The 24,059-nt window shown below is 38.4% G+C and overlaps 1 protein-coding gene across 3 annotated transcripts in view; it reads right to left on the bottom strand.

The window, feature by feature from the left end:
- The window catches only part of dnaaf11 (dynein axonemal assembly factor 11), a 52,919-nt gene extending 29,185 nt beyond the window's left edge, over positions 1-23,734 (bottom strand). For all 3 annotated transcript variants that reach the window (XM_063041615.1, XM_063041605.1, XM_063041596.1), the window contains exons 1-5: positions 23,725-23,734; positions 21,894-22,061; positions 13,497-13,574; positions 11,152-11,324; positions 6,505-6,731 (exon numbers count right to left, since the gene is read on the bottom strand). In XM_063041615.1, coding sequence (XP_062897685.1) covers positions 6,505-6,731; positions 11,152-11,324; positions 13,497-13,574; positions 21,894-22,061; positions 23,725-23,734 — 656 coding nt within the window. The remainder of the gene's footprint in view (positions 1-6,504; positions 6,732-11,151; positions 11,325-13,496; positions 13,575-21,893; positions 22,062-23,724) is intronic.
- Positions 23,735-24,059: the final 325 nt, after the last annotated feature.

The raw sequence follows: 24,059 nt of genomic DNA on the forward strand, positions 1-24,059 counted from the left end.
TGGGTCAGATGGCCTAATTCTGCTCCCATGTCTTATGCTCTTATCTGTCCACAGAACATTATTTCAGAAATATTGTAGAACAACCAGGTGGTCTTCTGCAAACTTGAGACATGTAGTTATCTTTTTTTTTTGGACAGAAGTGTTTTCCTCTGTGGTATCTTTCCATGAACACCATTCTTGTTCGGTGTTTTTCTTATAGTGGACACACTACAGAGACTTCAGCAAGTACAAGAGATTTCTTCAGGTCTTTTGCTGTAACCCTAGTTCTTTTTCACCTCTGTCAGCATTCATTGATTGGAAAACCTGACTCCAAATAGCTTTTGTAGAAAGCATTTACCAGAGGTCCACATACTTTTTTGGAACCTAGACTGTGATTATTTAAATGATGTACTCAGTATTGATGAGAAGTAGTACAATTGTTTGTGTGTTACTAGTTTAGGCAGATTGTGTTTGTCTATTATTGTGACTTAGATGAAGATCAGAGCACATTTTATGAGTAATTAATGCAGAAAACCAGATAATTGCTAAGGGTTCACAAACATTTTCTTGAACTGTATGTTGGCTGGAGTCAGGGTTTTACACTTGAGGAGTGTAAGAAATTCAAGAGAATGTTTAAGGAGGATATCAGAAGGGATAAAAGAAGACATGAGGTTGCTCTAGCAGACAGGTTGGAGGAGAATCCTAAGGGTTTTTACCCACATGCATTTTAAGAGCAAAAGGATAGGAAGGGACAAACTTGGTCCACTGGAAGATCAGAGGGATAATCTATGCACAGATAAAAAAGAGATGCAGGAGATTTTGAATGGATATCTTGCATCTGTATTTACTCTGGAGATGGACACTGAGTCCATAGATGTGTGGCCATACACCAGTGAGGCCATGGACCCTAGAGAGATTGCAGAGGAGGTGGTGTTTGCTGCCTTGAGGCAAATTAGGGTGAATAAATCTCCAGGGCTTGACAATGTGGTCCCTCGGACACCGTGGGAATCTAGTGCAGGAATTACAGGGGCCTAGCAGAAAGACCGAGCCACGGGTGAGCTGCTGGAGGATTGGAGAATAGCTAATGTTGTTCCATTGTTTAAGAAAGGCTCTGAGAATAAGCCAGGAAATTATAGGCCGATGAGCCTAACATCAGTAGAGGGAAAGCTATTGGATGTAATCTAAAGGACCAGATATACAAGTATTTGGATAGACAGGAAATGATACCGCATAATCAGCTTTGTATGTGGTAGGCAGTTACTAACTAGTCTTATAGAGATTTTCATGGTTACCAGGAATGTTGATAAAGTCAAAGCAATGAATGTTGTCTACACAGCAAGGCTTCTGACAAGACCCTGCATGGGAGGCTGGTCAAGAAGGTTCAGTGACTTGGTAGATGGAATTTAATGCAGACAATGTGAAGTATTGTACTACAGGAGGACAACCAGGGTAGGACTTACACATTGAGAGTTTAGGCACTGAGGATTGCCATAGGACAGAGGGAACTGGCAATACAGATCCATAATTCCTTGAAAGTGGCATCACAGGTAGATAGGGTCATAAAGAAAGCTTAGGTCATTGGCCTTCATAAATCAATGTATTGAGTACTGGAGCTCAGATATGTTGAAGTATTAGACATTGATAAGGCTTAATTTGGAGTATTGTGTGCAGTTTTGGTCACCTATATGCAAGAAAGATGCAAATAAAATTGAAAGAGTGCAGAGAAAATTTACAGGTATGCTATCGGGTCTTGAGGGCCTGAATTATAGAGAAAGGTTGAATAAGCTTGGAATTTATTCCTTAGAGCCTAGGAGATTGACAGAGGTATGTAAGATTATGAGGAGATAAATTTATCAGGCTTTTTCCTACTGAGGGTGGGTGAGACTACAACTAGAGGTCATGGGTTAAGGGTGAAAGATGAAATATTTAAGGAGCCATGAGGGGGAACTTCTTCATTCAGAGGGTGGTAAGAGTGTGGAACGAGCTGCCAGCAGATGTAGTGGATGTGGTGTTGAGTTCACCATTTAAGAGAAAACCATGGCTGCGTGCTTTTATGCACTGAGTTGCTGCAATATGGTTTTCTGATTAGATATTTGCATTAACGAGCAGGTGAACAGTGTACTTAATAAAGTGGCCACTGAGTGCATATGTGCATATACTGTATAACATAAGTGAACAAGCAAAAATTTCTTTTCTAAATACTTAAGAATACAAGGACCACTAAGGGACAATTATATAGTGGATTTGCAAAGAGCAAGTCATATTTGACTAACTTAAACAGGCTGACATTTTAGTCTTATACGCTGTACTGAAGGAACACTAATTCCAGAGGTGTCTTCTGACATTATTCGGAGATCTTTCCTGTTGAATTAGCCAATATTATTCCCCAAACACAGATCAAAGACTACCAACAGAAAGAAACTGGAGTTAATATTTCAGGTCCCTTGTACTTCAACAGAACAGGCAAGACTGAATTAGAGAAAACAGCCAGGAGAAAATTGTCAGAAGTATCTGTGATCAGTAGAATACAGATAATTTAACTAAATGACAAGAGAATGTGAAGGAAAGGAGTGAAAGGAAATTGTATTCAATAAAGTTGGGAAATCTAGTGGTAGATAAAAAAGCCAGGGACACTACAGCATGAAAATTACTCCTATACAAGCCCATATTATTAAAAGATACCTCATCTCGAGTACAATTCTATGACTACTCAACTCTAAGAAATACCAGTGCACTCATACCACATTATCAGCGCCTGGTATTTAAGAGAAATTGAAAAAGGTAGTTTAAAGCCAAGTTGTTAATGTCAGACAGTTGAATAATACTAATACTAAATAGAAATATTCTGTTTCTGGGGTTTGCATTGAACATTGCTAGCACAGCTAAACCAAAGAGAAAATTCGATGGAGCAAAGAGCCAAAAGAGATGGGGGACATCTTAAATGAATTTTTTGCATCTGTTTTTACTCAGGAGACAAACACAGACACAAAGTTTATATAAGTGAGGCAAAGCAGCAGTGAGGTAATGGACCATATACAGACTACAGAGGAGGTGTTTGCTGTCTTCAGGAAAATTAGGGTGGATAAATCTCCAAGGCCTGATAAGGTGTTCTCTTGGACCCTGTGGGAGGCTACTGCAGAAATTGCAGGGGCTCGAGCAGAGATATTTAAAATGTCCTTAGCCACTGGTGAGGAGCTGGATGACTGGAGGATACCTAATGTCCTGTTGTTTAAGAAAGACTCTGAGAATAAGCTAGGAACTTATAGGCCAGTGAGACTGACATCGGTAGTGGGCAAGTTATTGGATAATATTCTAAAGGACCAGATATACAAGTATTTGAAAGGACAGTGAATTATTAGGAATAGTCAGCTTTGTACGTGGTAGGACATTTCTAACCAATCTTACAGAGTTGTTCAAGTAGGTTACCAGGAAAGTTGATGAAGGCAAAGCAGTGGATGCTGTCTACAAGGCCTTTGAGAGGATCCCACATGGGAGACTGGTCAAGAAGGTTCAGTTACTTGGCAAATGGAATTTCTTGCAGATAAGCAGGAGGTGTTACACTTTCAGAGGACAAACCAGGGTAGGACTTACACAGTAAGAGGTATGGCACTGAGGAGAGTGATAGAACAGAGGAATTTGGGAATACAGATCCATAATTCCTTGAAAGTGGTGTCACAGGTAGATAGAGTCATAAAGAAAGCTTTTGGCTCATTGGCCTTCATAAATCAAAGTACTAACTACAAGAATTCAGATGTTATGTTCAAATTTAAGATGTTGGTGAGGCTTAATTTGGAGTATTATGTGCAGTTTTGATCACCTACATACAGGAAAGATGCAAGTAAGATGTAAAGAGTACAGAGAAAATTTACAAGGATATTGCCAAGACTTGAGGACCTGAATTATTGGAAAGATTGAATAGCTTCGAAATTTATTCCCAGGAGCCCAGAAAAATTAGGGGAGATTTGATAGAGGTATACAAAATTTTGAGGGATATAGATAGGGTAAATAGAGTTAGGCTTTTTCCACTGAGGTTGAGTGAAACCAGAACCAGAATTCAAGGTTTAAGATTGAAAGGTGAAATGTTTAAGGGGAACATGAGGGGGATCTTATTTACGCAGAGGGTGGTGAGAATGTAGAACAGGCTGCCAGCAGAAGTGGTAGATGCCAGTTCAATGCCAACATTTAAGAGAAATTTAGATAGGAACATTGATAGGAGGGCATGGAGGCTATGGTCTGGTTGCAGGTCAGTGGGACTAGGCAAGTGAGACATGAAAATAAACGGGTAACAAGATGTTGAGGATTGCATATGCAGGAGGATGTTTAATAAGGTGAAAAGCCAATGCAAATCGCTTTTTATATGGTTATACCTGAACCTAAAATGTCAAAGGCACTGTGCCACTTAAAAGAAGTGTGTAGGGCTGGAGATTAAAAAAAAACAACACAGTTATGAGTGCAGATATTAGCAGAGGTGGTAGAGTGAGCTGTTTATCTTCAGAATTCTCAGTGAGGGGAATCAGAAAAGTTCTGGCAAAGGAGGGTCCTTATAATATCTCCGGGGTTAGAGGTGAAATTAAATGTACAGGGAAAGGAATGAACACAATTCAAAATCCCGTCTACATCCTCACCTAAGACAGAAGGTATGCATAAACCCGTTAGTGTCTTCCAGCACTCATCATACCAGGTATGTAGAGGGAAAGGAAGCTATATAACATGTAACAAGCAGGTTGCTACCTAGTTCTTAATAAAACAATCTGGCACACCATGTAACTGGGGGACTTTCCTTTACCAAACTTACTTGCATATTAAAGCTCTGAAGGGGCTCATTCAGCTCATCAGATCTACATCATCTTTCAGTAGAACTAGCCCGTCAGTTCCACTCTCCCCTTTACCTTTCTTACACCCTGCAACCTATTCTCCCTTATATACACATCAGCTCTCCTTTCATTCTTTTTGACAGGTTCGTATATTAATGGGTAACTTGTACAGGAACCAATTAACTAACTAACATGTCTTTGGGAATAAGAGGAAACCAGAACACAGTAAAAACACGCACAGTCACAGGCAAGAAGTGTACCCACCACACAGAAAGATCAGAATTTAACCCAAATCCCTGGAGCTGAGGCATCTGCATTGATCTCATCCACCTTGAAGTAAATTGGCATTATATTTCTTATGCTACAGGCCTAATTATAAAAAATTTCAATAAACTGTTAGTAACCATGGCATAGCTCTGATTAAAGGACACACTATTCCTGGAATACAAAAGAATTACTAACAAGAAGCTATTCAGCCCATCAGGTCTACTCCATCATTCAAAATCATGACTGGTCCTATACCAGGCCCATTTTTTCTTTTTACCTAATTCACCTGTATTGCATTACTACCCAAAAAATTACCAGTCTTAAGCTTTGATTGTGCTCAATAGCAAACCATCGATTGGCATCTAGGATAGGCAATTCCAAATATTTACTAATCACCAAGTAACAAAAAATTTCCATATCTCTATCCTAATTAGCTGATTTTCCAACTAAGTATAGTCTCTTTGCATCCACATCAACAATGCCTCTGAATCTATTGCTTGATAATGTTATCACCCACCATTCTAGATTTCAGAAAATTTAGGGTACTCCTACTGGATCATGCTTCATAGGATAACCTTCACATCCCAGAGCAAGTCCTGTAAATGTACATTGCAACACTACCAATTCAGATTTATCTTCAGTTTTAAAGAACAAAACTGCACACGTTACTCCAGCATCACTTAATTTGTCTTGCACTCTGCACCCAGTATCTAGTATCCTTCCCTTGAGCCTGCAGAAACAATGGAAATTAAATGGTACAATCGTGAAGGAAATCAAGAAGAGAAAAGGTCCAGATATTCACAAAACAAAATTATTATAGATACGAAAAACAAGAAAAAACACAGTTAAAAATGTTACTATGAGATTACAAGAGATAGAGAGCACCAGAAATAACAATAAATAAAAAACTGGTTAGGTCTTGGATGGAGTATTCTAGTGAATTCAGAGTATCTTATTTTTAGAAAGGATACAGAGGCGTCTAACAAAAATAGTATCAGGAATGAAATACTTCAATAACATGAAATGTCCAGAAATGCTGAAGTTGCTCCCCTTGAGGAGAAAAAACTTAAGGGGGAATCTGACTGAGATCTTCAAAGCTATGAAGTATTTATAGAATAAATAAAGTGTTCTCTGGAAGGATGAGTAACTATACACATACTTCAGGGAAACTATGGTACAACAGATCAAAAATGCTTCCTTCCGTGGTGTATAATTCTGTCATTTCATGAACTACTTAATCTCCAGTAGATTGTTGCCTTAACCTGACTCAGTTCTTTTAGTATTGCCCTATTCTGCCCTCTCATAATCCAAACTCAATTCCCATCTAATTCTGTTTACTTTCCAGTGTCTGTTGGTCTTCTTCAAGGCTGCGTTATGCTATGATTGTATAATTTTGAACATATTACAAATTCTCTAAAAATAAAAACAATATTACTTCACCCACAAGGCATTATCAGCATCATCATTGCAGAATCCATTAGACATAGGATTTTGCTTCCTTTCTCCTGCTTTTTCATTGATCTTTTTCTCCTCTAAGTTCCTCAATTCCTTTTCCTTGGCTCGCTTCAGGATGTAAGCTGCCTGTTGTTCTAATATGCATTGTTGCACCATTGGAAAATCCTGCAGTGCCCGGATCTGTTCAGAACGATTGATCTCATTTCCATCCAGCCACTGCAAAACACAAAATGAGTAATATATAATTACAATTTTAATCAAAATAAATGATTCTATAGATATTCAAGGTATATTAACAGCTAGCAAATTCTGTTAGATGCAGTCCTGTACTTACTGCATTTTTCTCTCCCGGTTTCTTTGACCTCTCAAAACACAAGATTTTTTTTTCAGTGAAAAGGGCAGAGGTGTTCACTTCAGACACTATTTTTACCACAGATCTGCACATTGCACAAATGTGTAATCACTCCTTTCCAAGGTACACATAACTTTCCTTAGACTTAGCAAAGCAGAGCAAAAAGGTCAAGGGATACAAGTTTGCAGATAAACAAAGGGTGAACTAAGTTAGTAATATAGCAAATGAGATCACATCACATATAACTAAATTGTCTTCATTCCTTCACAGGCAATGAGAGAGTAATTTCATGACCCTGATACAAGGAGAAGATACATATTCCTGTTTGACTGGTGGAACCACAGCTGCCACTGAATGTGCTGATCCAAGAACTAGCAATCCTCCAAGAGGACCACAATCTTGTCAATAGGGTTTGGAGGCTTGCGTGCCTCAATAACCCAGAGAACTATGTTGGATGGAGTCAGGGCTTCATGCTTTAGCTCTTGGTAGGTTTACCCATGCCAAACTGGTCAAAGGGTAGAGGCCCGTTTGTGGTCCACCGATCCTCCAGGTTCAGGGGTTCAGCTCAGGGCTAATAATCCTGACAGGTAAAACAAAATTATTACAGAAACAGCAATGAAGACTCCTCTTACATCTGAGTGCAACGTATTCCTGAGACTCGTCTCAGGACTTGCATGACTGACAGTACTGAAAACCAGGAGGAAGCTACCGACTTGATAAAGGAAACTCTGAACACCCAGTGATGGAGGACCTTCATTGCTACTCTAAGTACCAGCGGGATAATGGGCAAGAGAGAGAGAGAGAGAGAGAAGAAAAGGCACTACATTGATGCATTGAGATGAGTCATTGCTCCCTCGAGTATTGGACATGCTAACAGATTCTCTGATCTCTCTACCTGGGTTGCAGTCAGTCCTACGATTTTAATCCAATGAAGTTATGAATAATAAAAAGACAGTGGAAGGAGGATTTAAGGAATTTAACTGAAAAGATAGATCATATACCAATACAATGTTACTGGATTGGGTTAAAGGTGCAGTGCAGTTAATGCAGAATCTAAATCTGATGCAATTAAACCATTGAGTGATACACTGGACAACAAAGATTTTGCTTCCTGAATACTTTGGGGTGCATCTTATGGATTTTGGGCTGCTGATCATGAAAATTGTCATGAGATTTCCCAAACATGTACCATTCATATATAATCACCTATTTTGTTATTTCAATTCATAATTCAAGACAATTAAAATGTTGCCCACAATGTAAGCTGAAAAGTTATCTATCTTGACCAGGCATACCTGGGCATGCTAAGGCAGGGTGGATGCTGCATGGCAGGACAGGTCTTAGAAAGACCATAAAAGCACCACATACACATCGTTCTATGCATTGCATTTATACGTATATAGGTTTGTTATCATGTTGATATGTATGCTTTGTGCACATAGCATATTGTGTCTACTCATAATAAATTAATTGCATTTTCAGGAGTGCTTGTGACAGCAAAATGTCTCATCAATGTTGCAGTAGCCAAGATACTTCGTTATATTTGTGGCAAGTATATGCTTAAATCTCAAAGACGGCGCATCACTTCTTTTATTAAGAAGGCCTATTAGCTCTATTTTTGGTGTAAAATTGGCATCCAAGACAAAACCTGGGCTCCTTACATTTGTTATGCAACATGCATTGTTGATCTTAGAGCTTGGCTTTGCGGTTATCAGAGGTCAATACAGTTTGCTGCCCCAAAGATATGGCAAGAGCAGAAGGATCATGTGACAGACTGCTACTTCTGACTGACCAGTGTGTCTGGTTTCTCTGATAAAAACAAGAAATCCATTGAATACCCCAATCTCCCTTCAGACATGAAACCTGTGCCAATTGATGATCGTCTAGTACCAAAGGCACCATAGACATGGAGTCTAGAGGAGGCACACAAATATGCTATGATGCATGACCCTGGAATGGAAAATGCCACTGATCCTGATATTGATCCCTTTATGTCAGGTGAACCTCATCTCACAACTTAATCTGAGTTAAATGACCTGGTCAGAGACTTGGGTTTGTCAACAGCAAAACCAGAAGTTCTGGGTTCAAGACTACAAGGATGGAATCTGTTTTCCCCAGGCGTACAACTGTGTTTCAGCACTGACATTAATGGGCTTTTGACAGCTTTGGGTTGTTAACACGACCCACAATAATGGCATCTTTTTTTTGATTCTTCAGTGTAAAGCCTGAGGGCAATGCTGCTACACAGTGGCAATGTCCACCCTTCAACATAAATCGGCTATGCAGTACACATGAAATAAAACTACTAAAATTTGGAAATCTTGTTGAAAAACACACAGTATAGCAACTACAACTGGAACATCTGTGGTAGATCTGAAAGTAATAGTGTTGCTACTAGGAATGCAGCTCAGATGCACCAAGTACTGTTGTTTCAATTATTAATGGGCTAGCCATGCTAAGGAATCTCATTATATTAAGAAGGATTGGCCACTCTGTCAGCAGTTGGTTCCAAGGCACAAAAGTGTGGCACATAAGCTACTTATAGACCAAACAAAGATATTTTTGCCTTCTCTTCAGATAAAACTGGGGTTTATGAAAAATTCTATGAAGGATTTCAATATTTGAGACAGGTGTTTCCCAGAATAACCGATGCTAAGATTAAGGAAGGCATTTTTATTGGTCCACAAATCAAACAGGTCATCAATGACAGGCAATTCAAAGAACTTCTAGTGGGACTGGAGAAAATTACATGGAAGACTTTTAAGAATGCTGTTGAAAATTTTCTTGGCAACGATGTGCAGCTGGTTGGCAATGTGCTTCAAGCATATGAAGTACAATGTGTCACTAAAGATTCATTTTCTGCATTCCCAGTTAGACTAATTTCCTGCAAAACTTGGCGCTATCAGTGATGAACTTGGTGGTTATGGAGAAACGATATCAGGGCAACCGGAATCCATTAATGCTGGATACTTAAGCAAGAAGCCTTAGACAGTGAGTACAAATGAAAATCATCAACAAAATATTTCTAGTTTAATTGAACTATTACAAAGTGTCGGCACCATTATGCAATTAAACATAATATATTAAATAAAAGTTAATTTCTTGTTTCTCCAAATTCCTATGTGGAACCTGTAGTCTGAAATTATATATGCCTTCAGCTTCAAGCAATCTATCATAACCGCAAAAAAATTCTGAGGAAGCAACACTTTTGGGGGAAAAAACATACTGTCCAGTTTCATTCAAGGCAGTTGGAGAATTAGAGATAGAGCACAAGAATTGTTATAACTTTGATACTTTAGCTTATGCAGACTTCAACTACATTGCCTCCTTACAAGCCAAAACATTCCCAGAACAAAAGTTATAGAAATTAGAGTTCTGAGACAGGGTCTCCACCCAAAATGTTAACCAACCTTCTGCCTGACTTGCTGAATTTCAGCAAATTAATTGAAATCATAAAAGGTGCCATTATTAAGAATTGATTCCATTGTCTGAAAATGGGCATTTATATGGCAGATAAAATTACAATCAGCTAGTAAGGTTGTTCACAGTGATTTCCTTTCGAATGCAGTCAATAGCCAAAAGCAACAAAATACATCACTTTTTCCAATGTCCCAGTGTATACACAACAGAATAAATAATATCCTTCTGTGCTAGCTCAAAGTTCAAAAGTTCAAAGTACATTAATAATCAAAGCACAAATATGCCAATATACACAACCCTAAGATTCATTTTCTTGCAGGCATACTAAAATCTATAATAGAACAATAACCATAATAGAATCAATGAAAGACCAGTGATTCTGGGCTTTGCCTTAACTGTGTTCTGTCGCTTAAAGTTGACAAACTAAATCAATAAATTAGATTATCTAACACAAAATCTATTAAAACACTGAAGTTGAATAACTGGAAATGTGAAGCACTATGTTCTATCATAGTTTTATCCTTCTACAGAATTACAACTTTACAAAAGATGTCTATCACACGCTACTAAAGATTTATATTTTGATAATCACTCATCCCCAGAGATAAAATTGTTAAAATGTAAGGCATAACAGCTCTGATGCTATTTTCCCTGATGCTCACCAAAATGAACTATAAATAGCTGCCTAATTTTGTAACACTGAAACACTTCATCAACCAATACATCTCCAAGTCCCTCCCAAATATCTTGATCTGATACACAAATAACAAACCTAATCCTTTAAATAGATCTTGAGTGTTTATGAAAAAAATAATACACTAATGGTTAAAAGACAGGAATGCCGTGGAAGTCAAAATTCCTAACCTTTAGCTGTGGGAGAACAGCAATCACAAACTTTCTGTAGCCATCAAATTCATAACAAGGGTTTCCAACCAGAAAAAGTTCTTCCAAGTGTACATTAGCTTTGAGTGACTCCACACTGGTCAGTTCACCCACAAAGTTTACTGTTAGGTCAAGTTTCTTCAAAAATTCACAGCCTGCCAAGGAAAGAGAAAAATTCCATATTTGAAGAATAGTTTGAGACCAGAGGCTAATGCTGCAACATAAAAAAAAGATGTATTCCTGCAGAAAGGGAGATGAAGGAAGGAAGCAGTGCAGGGATGATTACGCTGTTAATGAAGAAAGTGTCTACAGGGGGCTTAAAAAAAGCAACTCTGGGGGAAATAAGTTACTTAAGTCACTGGCCTAATATAGATTGTAATATTAGGTGATCGCATGAAGGAAGCAGATCATGGTAAGTTTAGGTTAGGTCTGTAAATTTGGTAGAGCAATGATTCTTCTCTTACAAGCAGTGCAGGTGAAACAAACATACTCATTCCAATATCCCTGACTTCAATTTAGGTACAGGTTTCACAAACCCATAGAAAGCTAGTCCTTGGTCATTAAATTTGACTGGCTGCTGAAATCTATGGCTTCCTACCTTATGAACATGTTCAAATTACTTCTACGGAGGTCAGTCACCTGCTTGAGCTAAACCAAAATAACTGCATTCATATCTGTTTGGAGTTGGCTTTTTGCATCAACCTGTCCTCTCAATCTCAAAGTGGTTAAAACTTAGCCCTTAAAATGTCTTAAAAGCCTGTCTTATATCTGTAGAATTTCAAAGTCCAACACACATAGGAAATCTGCAGAACTCAGACACTAGTTTCAGCTCTTGTAGTATTGAGGTAACTCTGCATTCAGTCCAAAGGCACTAGATGTATGTGTTACAATGACTGGGGATGTACTATCTCTTGATCAAGCAAAAAAAATCTTAGCACACATTTGTCATTGTGATGGCTAGAATATGTCAAATTAGAGAGAGGAAGATAAAGACAGAAAGTTTGTCAGCATCCCACAGATCAGCTGGATGATATATATAACTTTGCTTTCTGTATTGCTGCTACTGTAGACATGTTTACTTTCCGTATTACATTTGCTCCAGTCCTAATAAAGTGTTTTCTTGGTGTTTACCACATGGCAGTGCCTCCCTTTGTTTGCAAATGCATTTGTGAATGCCCTGAGCTGAATCGGAAGGGAACACAGAAAAAAATTTACATAATTTTCATTTACAATAGGTTAAAGTGGAGGTTGAAAGTTTCTTGATCAGGAAAGAAGTAAAAGATTATGGGGAGAAGGCAGGAGAATGCACTTGAGAGGGATAACAAACCAGCCTTGATAGAATGACTTGATGGGCCAAATGGCCTAATTCTGCTCCAATGTTTTATGGTTATATCCCAATGTCGAGTTTTATTCATGCACATTTTATTTGGCAGTGGCAGATTAAGAAAAAATTTCCGTTGGTTTTATTTATTGATTTATTTAGCAATACAGTGCAGAGTAGGCTCTTCTAGCCCTTTGAGCCATGCCACCCCAGCAACCACACGACCCCAATTAACCCCAACCCAATCACCAAACAATTTATAACAGATGTCTGGTATATCTTTGGACAATGAGATGAAATCGGAGGACCTGGAGAAACCTCACGCAAACCATGGGGGGGAGCGGCATAAAGACTCCTTATGCCGAATTGAATTGAACGCCAAACTCTGGAATGCCCAAGCTGTAATAGCATCACGCTAACCACTACGCCACTGCTGCACACAATTATTTAAACCATTAGGAGCTCCACTAGAATTATTTTAATAGAAAACATTGTTTTCTCAAATCTGTGAAGAGAAAATAAAACTGTGCAAAAGCAAGATGTTAGTCCAAAAAAAAAGAGACAATCAGAAAAAAACATCCATGGTAGTGTAAGAGGTTTCTAGTATTGCATTATTGTGTTGTACAGTTTGGTCCAAAACTTCAGGCTTCTGTACCTCCTGTTGGCAATATCAACAAAAATATGGGATGATACTGCCTTCTTGAGGCAGTGTCTCCTGTAGATGCTGTCAGTGGTGGGGAGGCCTATGCAGGTATACATCCTCAGCTCCATTCTTGATTTCATGACTCTCACCATGAAGTCTGGAAGCTTAAAAAAATGTGACTGTTGTGCACTACTAAAAGCAAGAGAGGGATAGAATTCAGATCCATGCACAAACATGTTCTAACGGGTGGGAGATGGGTTGGCTTGATTTAGGCAACTCACAGGGAAAATGAAAATACTGTATCCAATTCTTTTGGAATTTAAGTAGATCACCTATTCCATGACAAGTTTAAGTTCAGCTTACCCTCCAAATTCTCAATGCATTCAATGTTATTTAAAGCCAGATTAAGATACTCCAGTTTCTTCAGTCTGCCAACGTTTTCTGAAAAACAAAATGGTCAAGCCAGGTAATAATAAAACATCAAAAGTTAGAGACTACACACACAAAATACTGGAGGAACTCAGCAGGCCAGGCAGCATCTATGGAAAAAGGTACAGTCGACGTTGTGAGTCAAAATATCGACTTACTTTTTTCAATAGATGCTGCCTGGCCTGCTGAGCTCCTCTAGCATTTTGTGTGTATTAATTAGAATTCCAGCATCTGCAGATTTTCTCTCATTTAAAATTAGAGACTAACAAGCTTTACAATTGAATGAACACCTGCTGTATGTACACTTGCAGGAATCAATAAAATGTTGCCTAAATTGGCTATTACCTTTCAAATATTCTGCTGTATTATATGACGGCATCAAACTAAACACCGAAATATACAAACTATGTGTATTTGCCCAACTAGAAATCATGCTATAAAAATTACTTTTGTCTTTTTCTTTTAAGTACATTTTGCTTCCATTTTCCTGCTTAGAGAAAAATTGACATTGACCATTAATTTATACATCCAGGTGTGAAAAGTGTCTTATCAAGAACTATCCAATCCAACTGGATTGAGGAGACAGAGGGCTGCTAATCTTGTTTATACAGCAGGGACATAAGCAGCACCAGCGAGATGTGAGCTCTGCCCAATAAATCACAGGAACATCCACTCCCAGCACTGGTAGAAGGCCCTGTGTCAAGAATGCAAAATCATCAAAGATCCCCACCAGCCAAGCAATGCCATCTTTTTATGGCTACCATCAGACAGCAAGTATATTAGTCTGAAGTCCCACATCACCAGGTTCAAGGATAACTACTGCTTTTCAACTACTGAAATGGTTAAAAAATTTCCTTTTTATAAATGAAGTAAAGTGAGAAAACCTAACCATATTCATTTTGGTAATAATTTTCTATAAGCTATCAATATAGATAATTGATAACTTTTAGTGACTCCTCACAGAATTATATAGCATGGAACCAGACCCTTCAGCCCAACTTACTATGTTACCCAGTGAGCTGGCCCTATCTGTCCTCATTTGGCATCAAAACAAGGTGAGAGGGAGCAGATTTGAAGGGGATCTGAGGGAAAAGCTTTTCCATACAGAGCGTTAAAATTTGGAATGAGGTGCTAAAGGAAGAGGTAAATGCAGATAAAGATCACTATATTTTGAAAAGCAGTTAGGTAGGCACTTGAATAGGCAAAATATAGAGCAAATGGAATTACTGCAAATGGAAATAAAGTTCAGCATGTACAGGGTGAGTCAAGGGCATGCTTCTGTGCTGAACAATTCTACGACTCTCATTGCCTCAGCAAAATGCAGGTCCCTTGATTAATAAACCATTAACATAGAATTTATTTATTTGGATATTTAAGACCCAGATGCTCCCAATTTACTCCAGTTCTGAAATTTAGTTCTCCTCAGAACACAATAATAGAAAGATTCTCATCAGGAAGTCATGTTTATTTGTGATGGATTTGATTGGAGGCCTAAAATAAATGGGTTTGTTATGGCCATGGAACTTCACTTAGCTGTGCTGACTTGGGCACTAGGTGGGTCTCAAAGTGGACTTTGTTTTGAAAAATGTAGGTAGCTTTTGGATGACTTACATCATTGTCTCATTTTTGTCCCTAAACTCTCAGATAATGGGGGCAATTTCACTGAAATCATAGTCCAAAATTTAAATACAACAAAGATTATATGGATTTTTGATCCTTCATGTTCATTAATGCATGTTCACTTATTAAAAATTGACAAATTTGTCATTAACATATGCTTGAGAAGATGTTCAAAACAGTTCGAGCTTTTAACTGTTATCTACTTCTACTATTGCATGAAATAAAGGCAAAGGAAAATTCTCCTCCCAATTTTTAACATTTTAGTTAACAATAGTTCATGCACAAACTACTTTTTTTCCTTTCCTGGCAAAGCTGAGCGACTGATTTTTACAGGTAGTCTCAAACTTTAAACAGTCCCTCAAATGTAATATTAATTTTTAAAATAGTAATGTTTAACATTTTAACAATAGAATTAGATGTATAATAATTTAACAATGCTAGCTTACACAATCAAGAATTGAAATTTTACAACTAAAATTAGTAATAGTATCTATCATAGAACTATTTAAGGAACTATCTAACATATTGTTATTGTTTTCTTTAAATAATGATCACAACATAGCTTCTTAGAACTCTAAAAATGTTTTTGTTACCTGAAATTTAACCTGATTTTCATTTGAATGACCATTTTTTACCACATCATACATTAATTATTCTGCATTTCAAAGTTCTAAAAAGGTATGCAAACATTTATTCATGAATTATCAAATTTCAGTCTGAGGTAATGGCATTTCTAAAATGCTTTGACTTACAGTACAGGTGAATCTTTTTTCTATTTAATAGAATGTGGTTGAACTGCCATTATTTCAGATTAAAAAGTGATTTTCTCTTATATGCCCTCTATTTAAATATTAGGCTAAAGTAGCGCAAGTAGGTGAAGAGAAAGTTAACATATCATTTTCACACATTATGCCAATAATAATTCAGCATAAGAATATGAAAGTTAGATCAAGGATCACAATATGCCAAGAAATTAGCAATAATGGCCCCAAGGCCAACATATTATCGCATTCATAAATGTCCTTTTAGGGAGAAAATCTGTCATCTTATCCACTCTGGTATACCCTGTATACATCCATTCTGTATATATGAATCCTTTCTTTCTTTTTTCTTTTCAAATCTTTATTGTTATATTATACAAAAGAAATAACACGAGTACATCGAAGTAACAACACTTACAATGTCTCAAAGAAAACAAACATTATCTTAAAAGACTGAAAGCAAAAATTTTATGACAATAAAAAAACACTACTAAGCAGAAAAAGTGAGGGAAAAAACCCCATTAGGTGAACAACCCCGGAGCCATGCGTCATACAAAAAGCTTCTAAAAATAAACATCAAACCGCCAGCAAGAAAGAAAAAATATACCAAAAAATTTACAATTAGATTGTGGAGAAAATCTATCAATTAGCTCAAATAATAATAATGAGCAAATGACCCCCATCTTTTCTCAAGGTTCAAAGGTTCGACTTCTAATTTTCTCCAAACTAAGACATAGCATCACTTGAGAGAACCATTGTGACAAATTGGGAGCTGATGTATCCTTCCACTTCAACAAAATGGCCCTCCTAGCTATCAATGTAACAAGTGCAATAACATGTTGGTCAGACACAGAAATACCATGAATATTTTGAGGAATTATTCCAAGAAGCACAATTTATTAGGTTGTAGATTAATTTTAAGTGCTTTAGAAATTGTTGAAAAAACTGACTTCCAGAACTGTTCCAATATAGAACAAGACCAAACATATGTGTCGGTGTAGCTATCCCAGTTTTACATTTATCACAATAACTATCAACATTAGAAAACATTTTAGAAAGTCTCTCCTTCAACAAATGGTAACGATGTACAATTTTAAATTGAATCAGTGAATGACTAGCACAAATCGAAGAAGAGTTAACCAACTTCAAAATCCCTATCCAATCCTCCATCATAAAAGTCAAATTGAATTTTTTCCCAATCCTGTTTAATCTTAGATAAAGGACGCTTATCCTATTGTAATAATAAATTATAAATTCTGCCAATAGAACCCTTCGTTGATACTCATAATAGTATCTAACAGGTCAGTCTCCAATAGATAAGGAAAATTACTTAAATATTTTTGTAAGAAATGTCCAACTTGAAGGTATTGCAAAAACCGTGAGCATGAAAGAGAATATTTATCAATTAATTGTTCAAAGACATCAATCTATCTTCTTTAAATAGATCCTAAAAAGAATTAATACCTTTATTTTTCCAAAGTAAAAAAATTAGATCACTCAAAGAAGGCATAAAAAAAGTAATTTTGATAAATTAAACTGCAAAGTTTAAATTTTTTAAGATTAAAAAAATTATGGAGCTGGAGTCAAATTTGTAATCACAGGGTATAGGTTTAAATTAGCAACTTTAGCTAATTGTATAGGTAAAGCAACTCCCAATAACGAGGTTAAATAAAACTGTTTCACAGCTTTCAGCTCCAGGTCTACCCAAATTGGCCGATCGTTCTTATCAACCCAATATAACCAAAAGGACATGCATCTCACATTAACAGTTCAATAATACATTCTTAGATAAGGCAAAGCAAGACCTCAATCCTTTTTCAAATTTTGTAAATGACATTCGCTAATTCTTGGTCTTTTATTATTCCAAATAAAAGATAAAATAATAGAATTCATCCGATCAAAAAACTTCCTAGTCAAAAAAAAGGGATATTCTGAAATAAATTTAAAAATTTTGGGAAGATCATCATTTTAATTATAAGAATATGACCAACAAGTGAAAATGTATGTGGACTCCATCTACTAAATAAATAATTAATAGAGTCTGCTAAGGGAACAAAATTGGCTTTATAAAGATCCTTATATTTTTTAGTAATTATAACACCTAAGAATCCTTATCCATTCTAGTATGGTTCCATTTTAAATATCTTGAAATGGCATAGGAAGCCACTTTATTACACCATAACTGCTATGTTAAAGGAGATAAAGAGACCCCAGCATTGACCTGGGACTAAACTAATTCATGGCAAAGTTGTTTTTAATCTAGTCTGCCTTCCAAAGTCTTCCTCTCATTAACATCATGTGATGGGTGACTAAATTGGGGAAGCTATTGCAAAGGCTAGTTAAACAACAACTTGAGACAATCATACACTGCAGACAGCATATCAGACTCACCACGACAACCCCTGGTTAAATGCTAATCCACACCAGCAGGATAGAGCCACAACAGGATGAAGTACAGTGTTATGTTGGCAAGATGAAGCATCCCTGGGAATCCTCAGCATCTACTCCCGATCTAATGACGTCACGTGGTATTGTTACATAATCGGCAACAATGAATATCAATTGAGTCAGGTTATACAAAAACAACCAAACGTTTATTAAACACGGATAAACAATAACAACAAACGAAAACCTTAACCAGAAGTTAACCGCTATGCGACCGTTCAACAAATCGTCACTCGCTACCGGTTGTCAAAACGATAAATTCGAAAACAGTTCTTAAAGTGGTAAAGTCAAACACAGTTCTTAAAATGGTAAATTCTAAAGTCCAACAGATTTATACATTCAATTGGGAGAGACTTCTCTGAAAAAGGATTTCTTCATAGACGTGACTTTTCTTCTGGTTCTGTCCAAAGGATTCACGAGGAAGGAAATAGACGGCTTAAAACAACTGACCTTAATTTCTAGAGAGCACCTTGCATGAACTTCCTTTCTCTTTTGGCAGGAGTTATCTTTAATGCAGGTTGCTACTTCTTCAACGAATACTCAATAAGGTCGATCCTTTATTAAACTGCTGCACATTCCCGACTTCTCTTAATCCTTCATATCCTGTACTTCGATAAAGTCTTCACTCTCCAATACCACTGAAAAGGTACATCGACAAATCTAGCAAAAAGAGTAAACTGCCAATCCAGCACTATTGTACCCTACAATAGAACGTAAAACTCCGTTTTAAAAATGAAACTGCGTCATAAAACAAATACGCAACTGAACGGAGACGATGACGAACGTTCTAGCTGGAAAACTAAAAACTAAATTGCATCACCTGAGGTCTTCCCTTTTATACCCATGGTGAACATGTCATCACGTGATCTCACATCGGCGAGAATATTACATCAGGTGACCTCCAAAAGACCATTACATTATTCTCACAAGAAAGTCACAAGATCTCCTTGAGGTATGTAACAGTATCAAATCAAATCTGGGGGGAAATAACCTCCATCTGATTACAATTGACTTTCCTATTTAGGCTGCTAAATCAACACTTAATCATGAACACAAGAGATTCTGCAGATGCTGGAAATCCAGAGCAACACACACATAACACTAGAGGAACTCACTCAGCAGGTCAGGCAGCATCTATGGAAATAAATCAACAGTTGACGTTATGGGCTGCAACGCTTCACAAGGACTGGAAAGGAAGGGGGAAGAAGCCAAAATAAGGTGGGGAAAGGGGAAAAGTACAAGCTAGAAGGCGGTAGTGTTCTAGTGTTGGCACATGGCCAAGTGGTTAAGGCATTCGTCTAGTGATTTGAAGGTCACTAGTTCGAGCCTTGGCTGAGGCAGCATGCGTGTCCTTGAGCAAGTCACTTAACCACACATTGCTCTGCGATGACATCAGTGCCAAGCTGTATGGGTCTTAATGCCCTTCCCTTGGACAACATCGGTGGCGTAGAGGGGGGAGACTTGCAGCATGGGCAACTGCTGGTCTTCCGTACAACCTTGCCCACGCCTGCACTCTGGAAACTTTCCAAGGTGCAAATCCATGGTCTCATGAGACTAACGGATGCCTACGTATAAATAAAGAAGGCGCCAGGTGAAGCTAGGTGGGTACGGGAGGGGGAATGAAGTAAGAAGCTGGAAGGTGATAGGTGGAAAAGGTAAAGGACAGGAAGAGGAGGAACCTGCTAGGAAAGGAGAGTGGACCACAAGAGAATAGGAAGAAGGAGGGGCACTGGGGGAGGCAACAGGCAGGTGACGAGAAGAGAAGAGGTAACAGGGAAGCCAGGGCGAGGAAATGAATAAGAGCTAAAGGGGAGGGGAAAATTTACAGTAAATTAGAGAAATCGAATCAACACTTCTCCATTTTGAACATAATTTGTCGAAGCATTGAAGGGGTTGGTACTACGACCTGGTTCTTTTGTCAAGCTTGTGTTTTCCCGACCACAAACACCAAACGATCAAATCCCATCCATTCTCTTTACCAAGGGATTTTGCCTCTGTAGTCTTGACTGCAGTTTACATACCACCAACGGCCGACTATAATCAAGCACTCATTGGGTCTGCAGTAGTTTCTGAGAATGATTGACCACATCCTTGCCAATCTACCAAGCTCAATAATAGGAGAGGGAATGGCATTAGCAGTTGTTGTGGAGACAATGTTCTGCCTTCACACCCAACACCCATTGTATTGTCTAAGCTTTCAATCGTACTATATGGAATAGACTCTAGTTCTGGCAATTTAGAATGGGCAGTGATCAGACATTATGGTCTATCAATAGCAACAGAAATAAGTAAAATGAACGCAAAAAAAGTATGCTGGAAATATTATCAGGCACATATAAAAATAAGGTGCTAATCTAGTGAAATTGCAATACAGGATAACAAAACAGGAAAATGATCATGTAAGGTAAGGTAATCAATAGACAATAGGTGCAGGAGTAGGCCATTTGGCCCTTTGAGCCAGCACCGCCATTCACTGTGATCATGGCTGATCATCCACAATCAGTATCCAGTTCCTGCCTTATCCCCATAACCTTTGATTCCGCTATCTTCAAGAGCTCTATCCGTCTCTTTCTTGAAAGCATCCGGAGACTTGGCCTCCACTGCCTTCTGGGGCAGAGCAATCAAAAGATCAGACCAAAGTTCTGCAGGACTACTGTACCTAATCACATAGAGCTAAATCCAATCTATTGAAGGAATTCGGAAGATTGAGCAGCATTTGTGGGAGGAAATGAATTGGCAATATTTCCTTTCCTCCCACAGATGCTGCTCAATCCACTGAGTTCCTCAAGCAGATTACTTGTTGCTCCATCAGTACCAAAACTGTTCCTGTTCAACAGTTGTTTGTTAATTTTCTATAATAAATTATCCAGTCGCTATCTGTAAGAAAGCATCATTGAGCCTTGTCTTTTCTTTTTCATATACTTTTAGAGGTGTATAAAATCATGAGCGATATAGATAGGGTGAATACTCTCAGCCGTTTTCCCCAGAGATGGGGTATCAAGAACTAAAGGATAAGGGAGCAGAAAGATTTAAAAAGAACTTGAAGGGCAACTTTTAAATTACAAAGGGTGGTATGTATACAGTATCATCTGCTAGAGGAAGTTGTTGAGACAGGTATAATGCCAATTTTTAAAAGACAATTGGACAGATACATGGCTTGCAAAGGATTAAAAGATTATGGGTCAAACACGGGCAAATGTGACTAGCTTTTTTGGTATATTTTATTTGACATGACCACTTTAGCCAAAGAACCTGTTTCTACACTGTGTAACCTTAGGACTCTAATGTCTGTAATGTTTTAAACTGGATAACTCATTGTTTCTCTTCTCTTGCATCAACTTCTTGTGTGCCTTTGCTGAGCTCCAAAACTGTTTCATTGAGGAAATTAACAGTAAATGATTCATCAACATAATTGAAAGTTTTACATCTGGTAAATAATTAACAATCAAAATAAGAAAATTTTACTATCATTATTGCACAATTCGGCAAATTCAGCTAGACTTACCGATCTTAGGAATCAAATTATTTTGAAAGTAAAGAATTTTCAGATCTCTACACCATTTGTCAATGTGCTCAATTTTCTCTATTTCTTGTTGGTGCAATGAAATTTCTTCCAGAGAAAATATCTCACAATTATTATGCTCTGCGCGTTGCCTTATCAAGCTTTCAGTGACTGTAAGACAGCAAAATAAGGAAAACAACACTATAAATTTTGGTAATATCTTTAAGGCAATCAGTGCATAGAATTGATATATCAGTTGATAAATCTAAATCTAGATTAAATGGCATAACAAATGATAAAAGGAGTTCCAATCTACAGACAACTGCCACTGGATTCTGATGAGATTGCTAATTTAAAGCAGGAGACCAGAGTCAGTGCTCATTGGTAGTAACATCTCCTCGCTGTCAATCAACTCAGGAACAGCTCAATGATGCTGCTTAGTCCACTGCTATAATCCCTCTACACTCATGACCATATGGTTAGATATAGCTCAAATGACATCTAGACATTTGCTTTGGACACCACTGTTGTTGGCAGAATCTCAAATGGCAATGAGAAGGCATACAGGAGTCAGACAGATTGGTTGGTTGAGTGATGTCACAGCCACAGCCACCCACTCAACATCAGCAAGGAACTGACTGTTGACTTCAGGAAGAGGGAGTCAGGAGAGTACACACCAGTCCTCAGTGAGGATTGTAGGAGTTAGTAGTGGAAGTGGTAGTGGAGCAGCTGCACGTTTCTGGGTGTTAACATCTCAATGGATCTATTCTGGGCCCAACACATCACAAAGGCACACCGATACAATACTTCATTAGCAGTTTGGTATACAGCCAAAGACTTCTGTAATTTGCCATAGATAAATGGTAGAGAGCATTCTGACTGGTTGTATCACAGCCTGGTATGGAGGCTCCAATGAACAGGATCGCTGCAGAGGATTGCAGACTCAGCCAGTTCCAACATGGGCACAACCCTCCCAGCCATCAAGGACATCATGAAGAGGTGACGCCTCAAGAAGGTGACAACCATCGTTAAAGACCCTCACCATCCAGAACATGTCCTCTTCATGTTTCTACTGTCGGAGAGGAAGTACAAGAGACTGAAGCCCCAAATACAACGTTTTAAGAATAGCTTCTTCACCTTCACCATCAGATTACCGACAGTCTATGAACACCAACTCATTATTCGTCGTGTGCCCGGTCATTTTTTGTACCTTTAGCAATTTTGTCTTGCATTGCACCGCTGCCGCAAAACAAACTTCATGACGTACATCTGTGATGATAAACCTGAGTCTTATTCCGAGTCATAAATATGCAAAGCAAAAAAAAACCCTGAAAAATCTCGCAGGGCAGACAGCAAGATGGGGGGGGGGGGGAGGAGGGAGGGAGGGGGTGGAACAAAAAAGACATTTCAAGTCGACAGCAAACATTTATGCGAACTTTGTGGGGTCATTACATCCAGTTCAAATGTTTTATTTGCCAACAGAACATTACAGTTGTCTGCATGCCGTATGTAGGACACGTTAAATTAGATGCAAGGCTTCATCTATCTGCTCTTTCTGACCCAGTGATATATTGGGTCTTTAATGGGTATTCCCCTTGCTACCTAGCCCCGCCAACGCCCGGCCCATGGCGGGATCGCTGGTAAAATGAAGGCGCTGAGCTTCCCATCCGTTTGAACTGGGGAGCTGGGCGAGTCGGCAGCCCGACGCTACCGGCCTTGCCGTAAGCGGCCACCGGTCCGGGACAGAAGGACGCAGGTCGGGGCAGAGGGGTTAGGGTAACAAGTTTTCCTTGTTGTCGCGACGCTACCATCACCCCAACTCCCACCTACTCACTTCGCACCATGGCGGCTTCTCCAAACTCTTCGGTAACCATGGAAACCAAATCCCGCCCTTTCCTTCCTTCTTCCCCAGTTTCTCCAATCACAACAGCCCGAACTTTCGAGGCGGAGATTGTCATGGTCGCTCGAATACATCTTTTTAAAAATATAACTGTTCAAGGAAAGGTGTTGAAGTCGACAATATCTCTTAGGAGTACACTTTGGGGGCGGGGGGGGGAGACAGACATGTATTGTTGACAGCAGAGGAATGCCCCACAATGATAAGTTTTTTTTGGCTCTAACCCACAATCCAGACACCCACGCACTATAAAACCAATATTCACCCAGAAT

This window comes from Mobula hypostoma, chromosome 1 (genome assembly GCF_963921235.1).
Source record: "Mobula hypostoma chromosome 1, sMobHyp1.1, whole genome shotgun sequence".
In the NCBI taxonomy this organism is placed as follows: Eukaryota; Metazoa; Chordata; class Chondrichthyes; order Myliobatiformes; family Myliobatidae; genus Mobula; species Mobula hypostoma.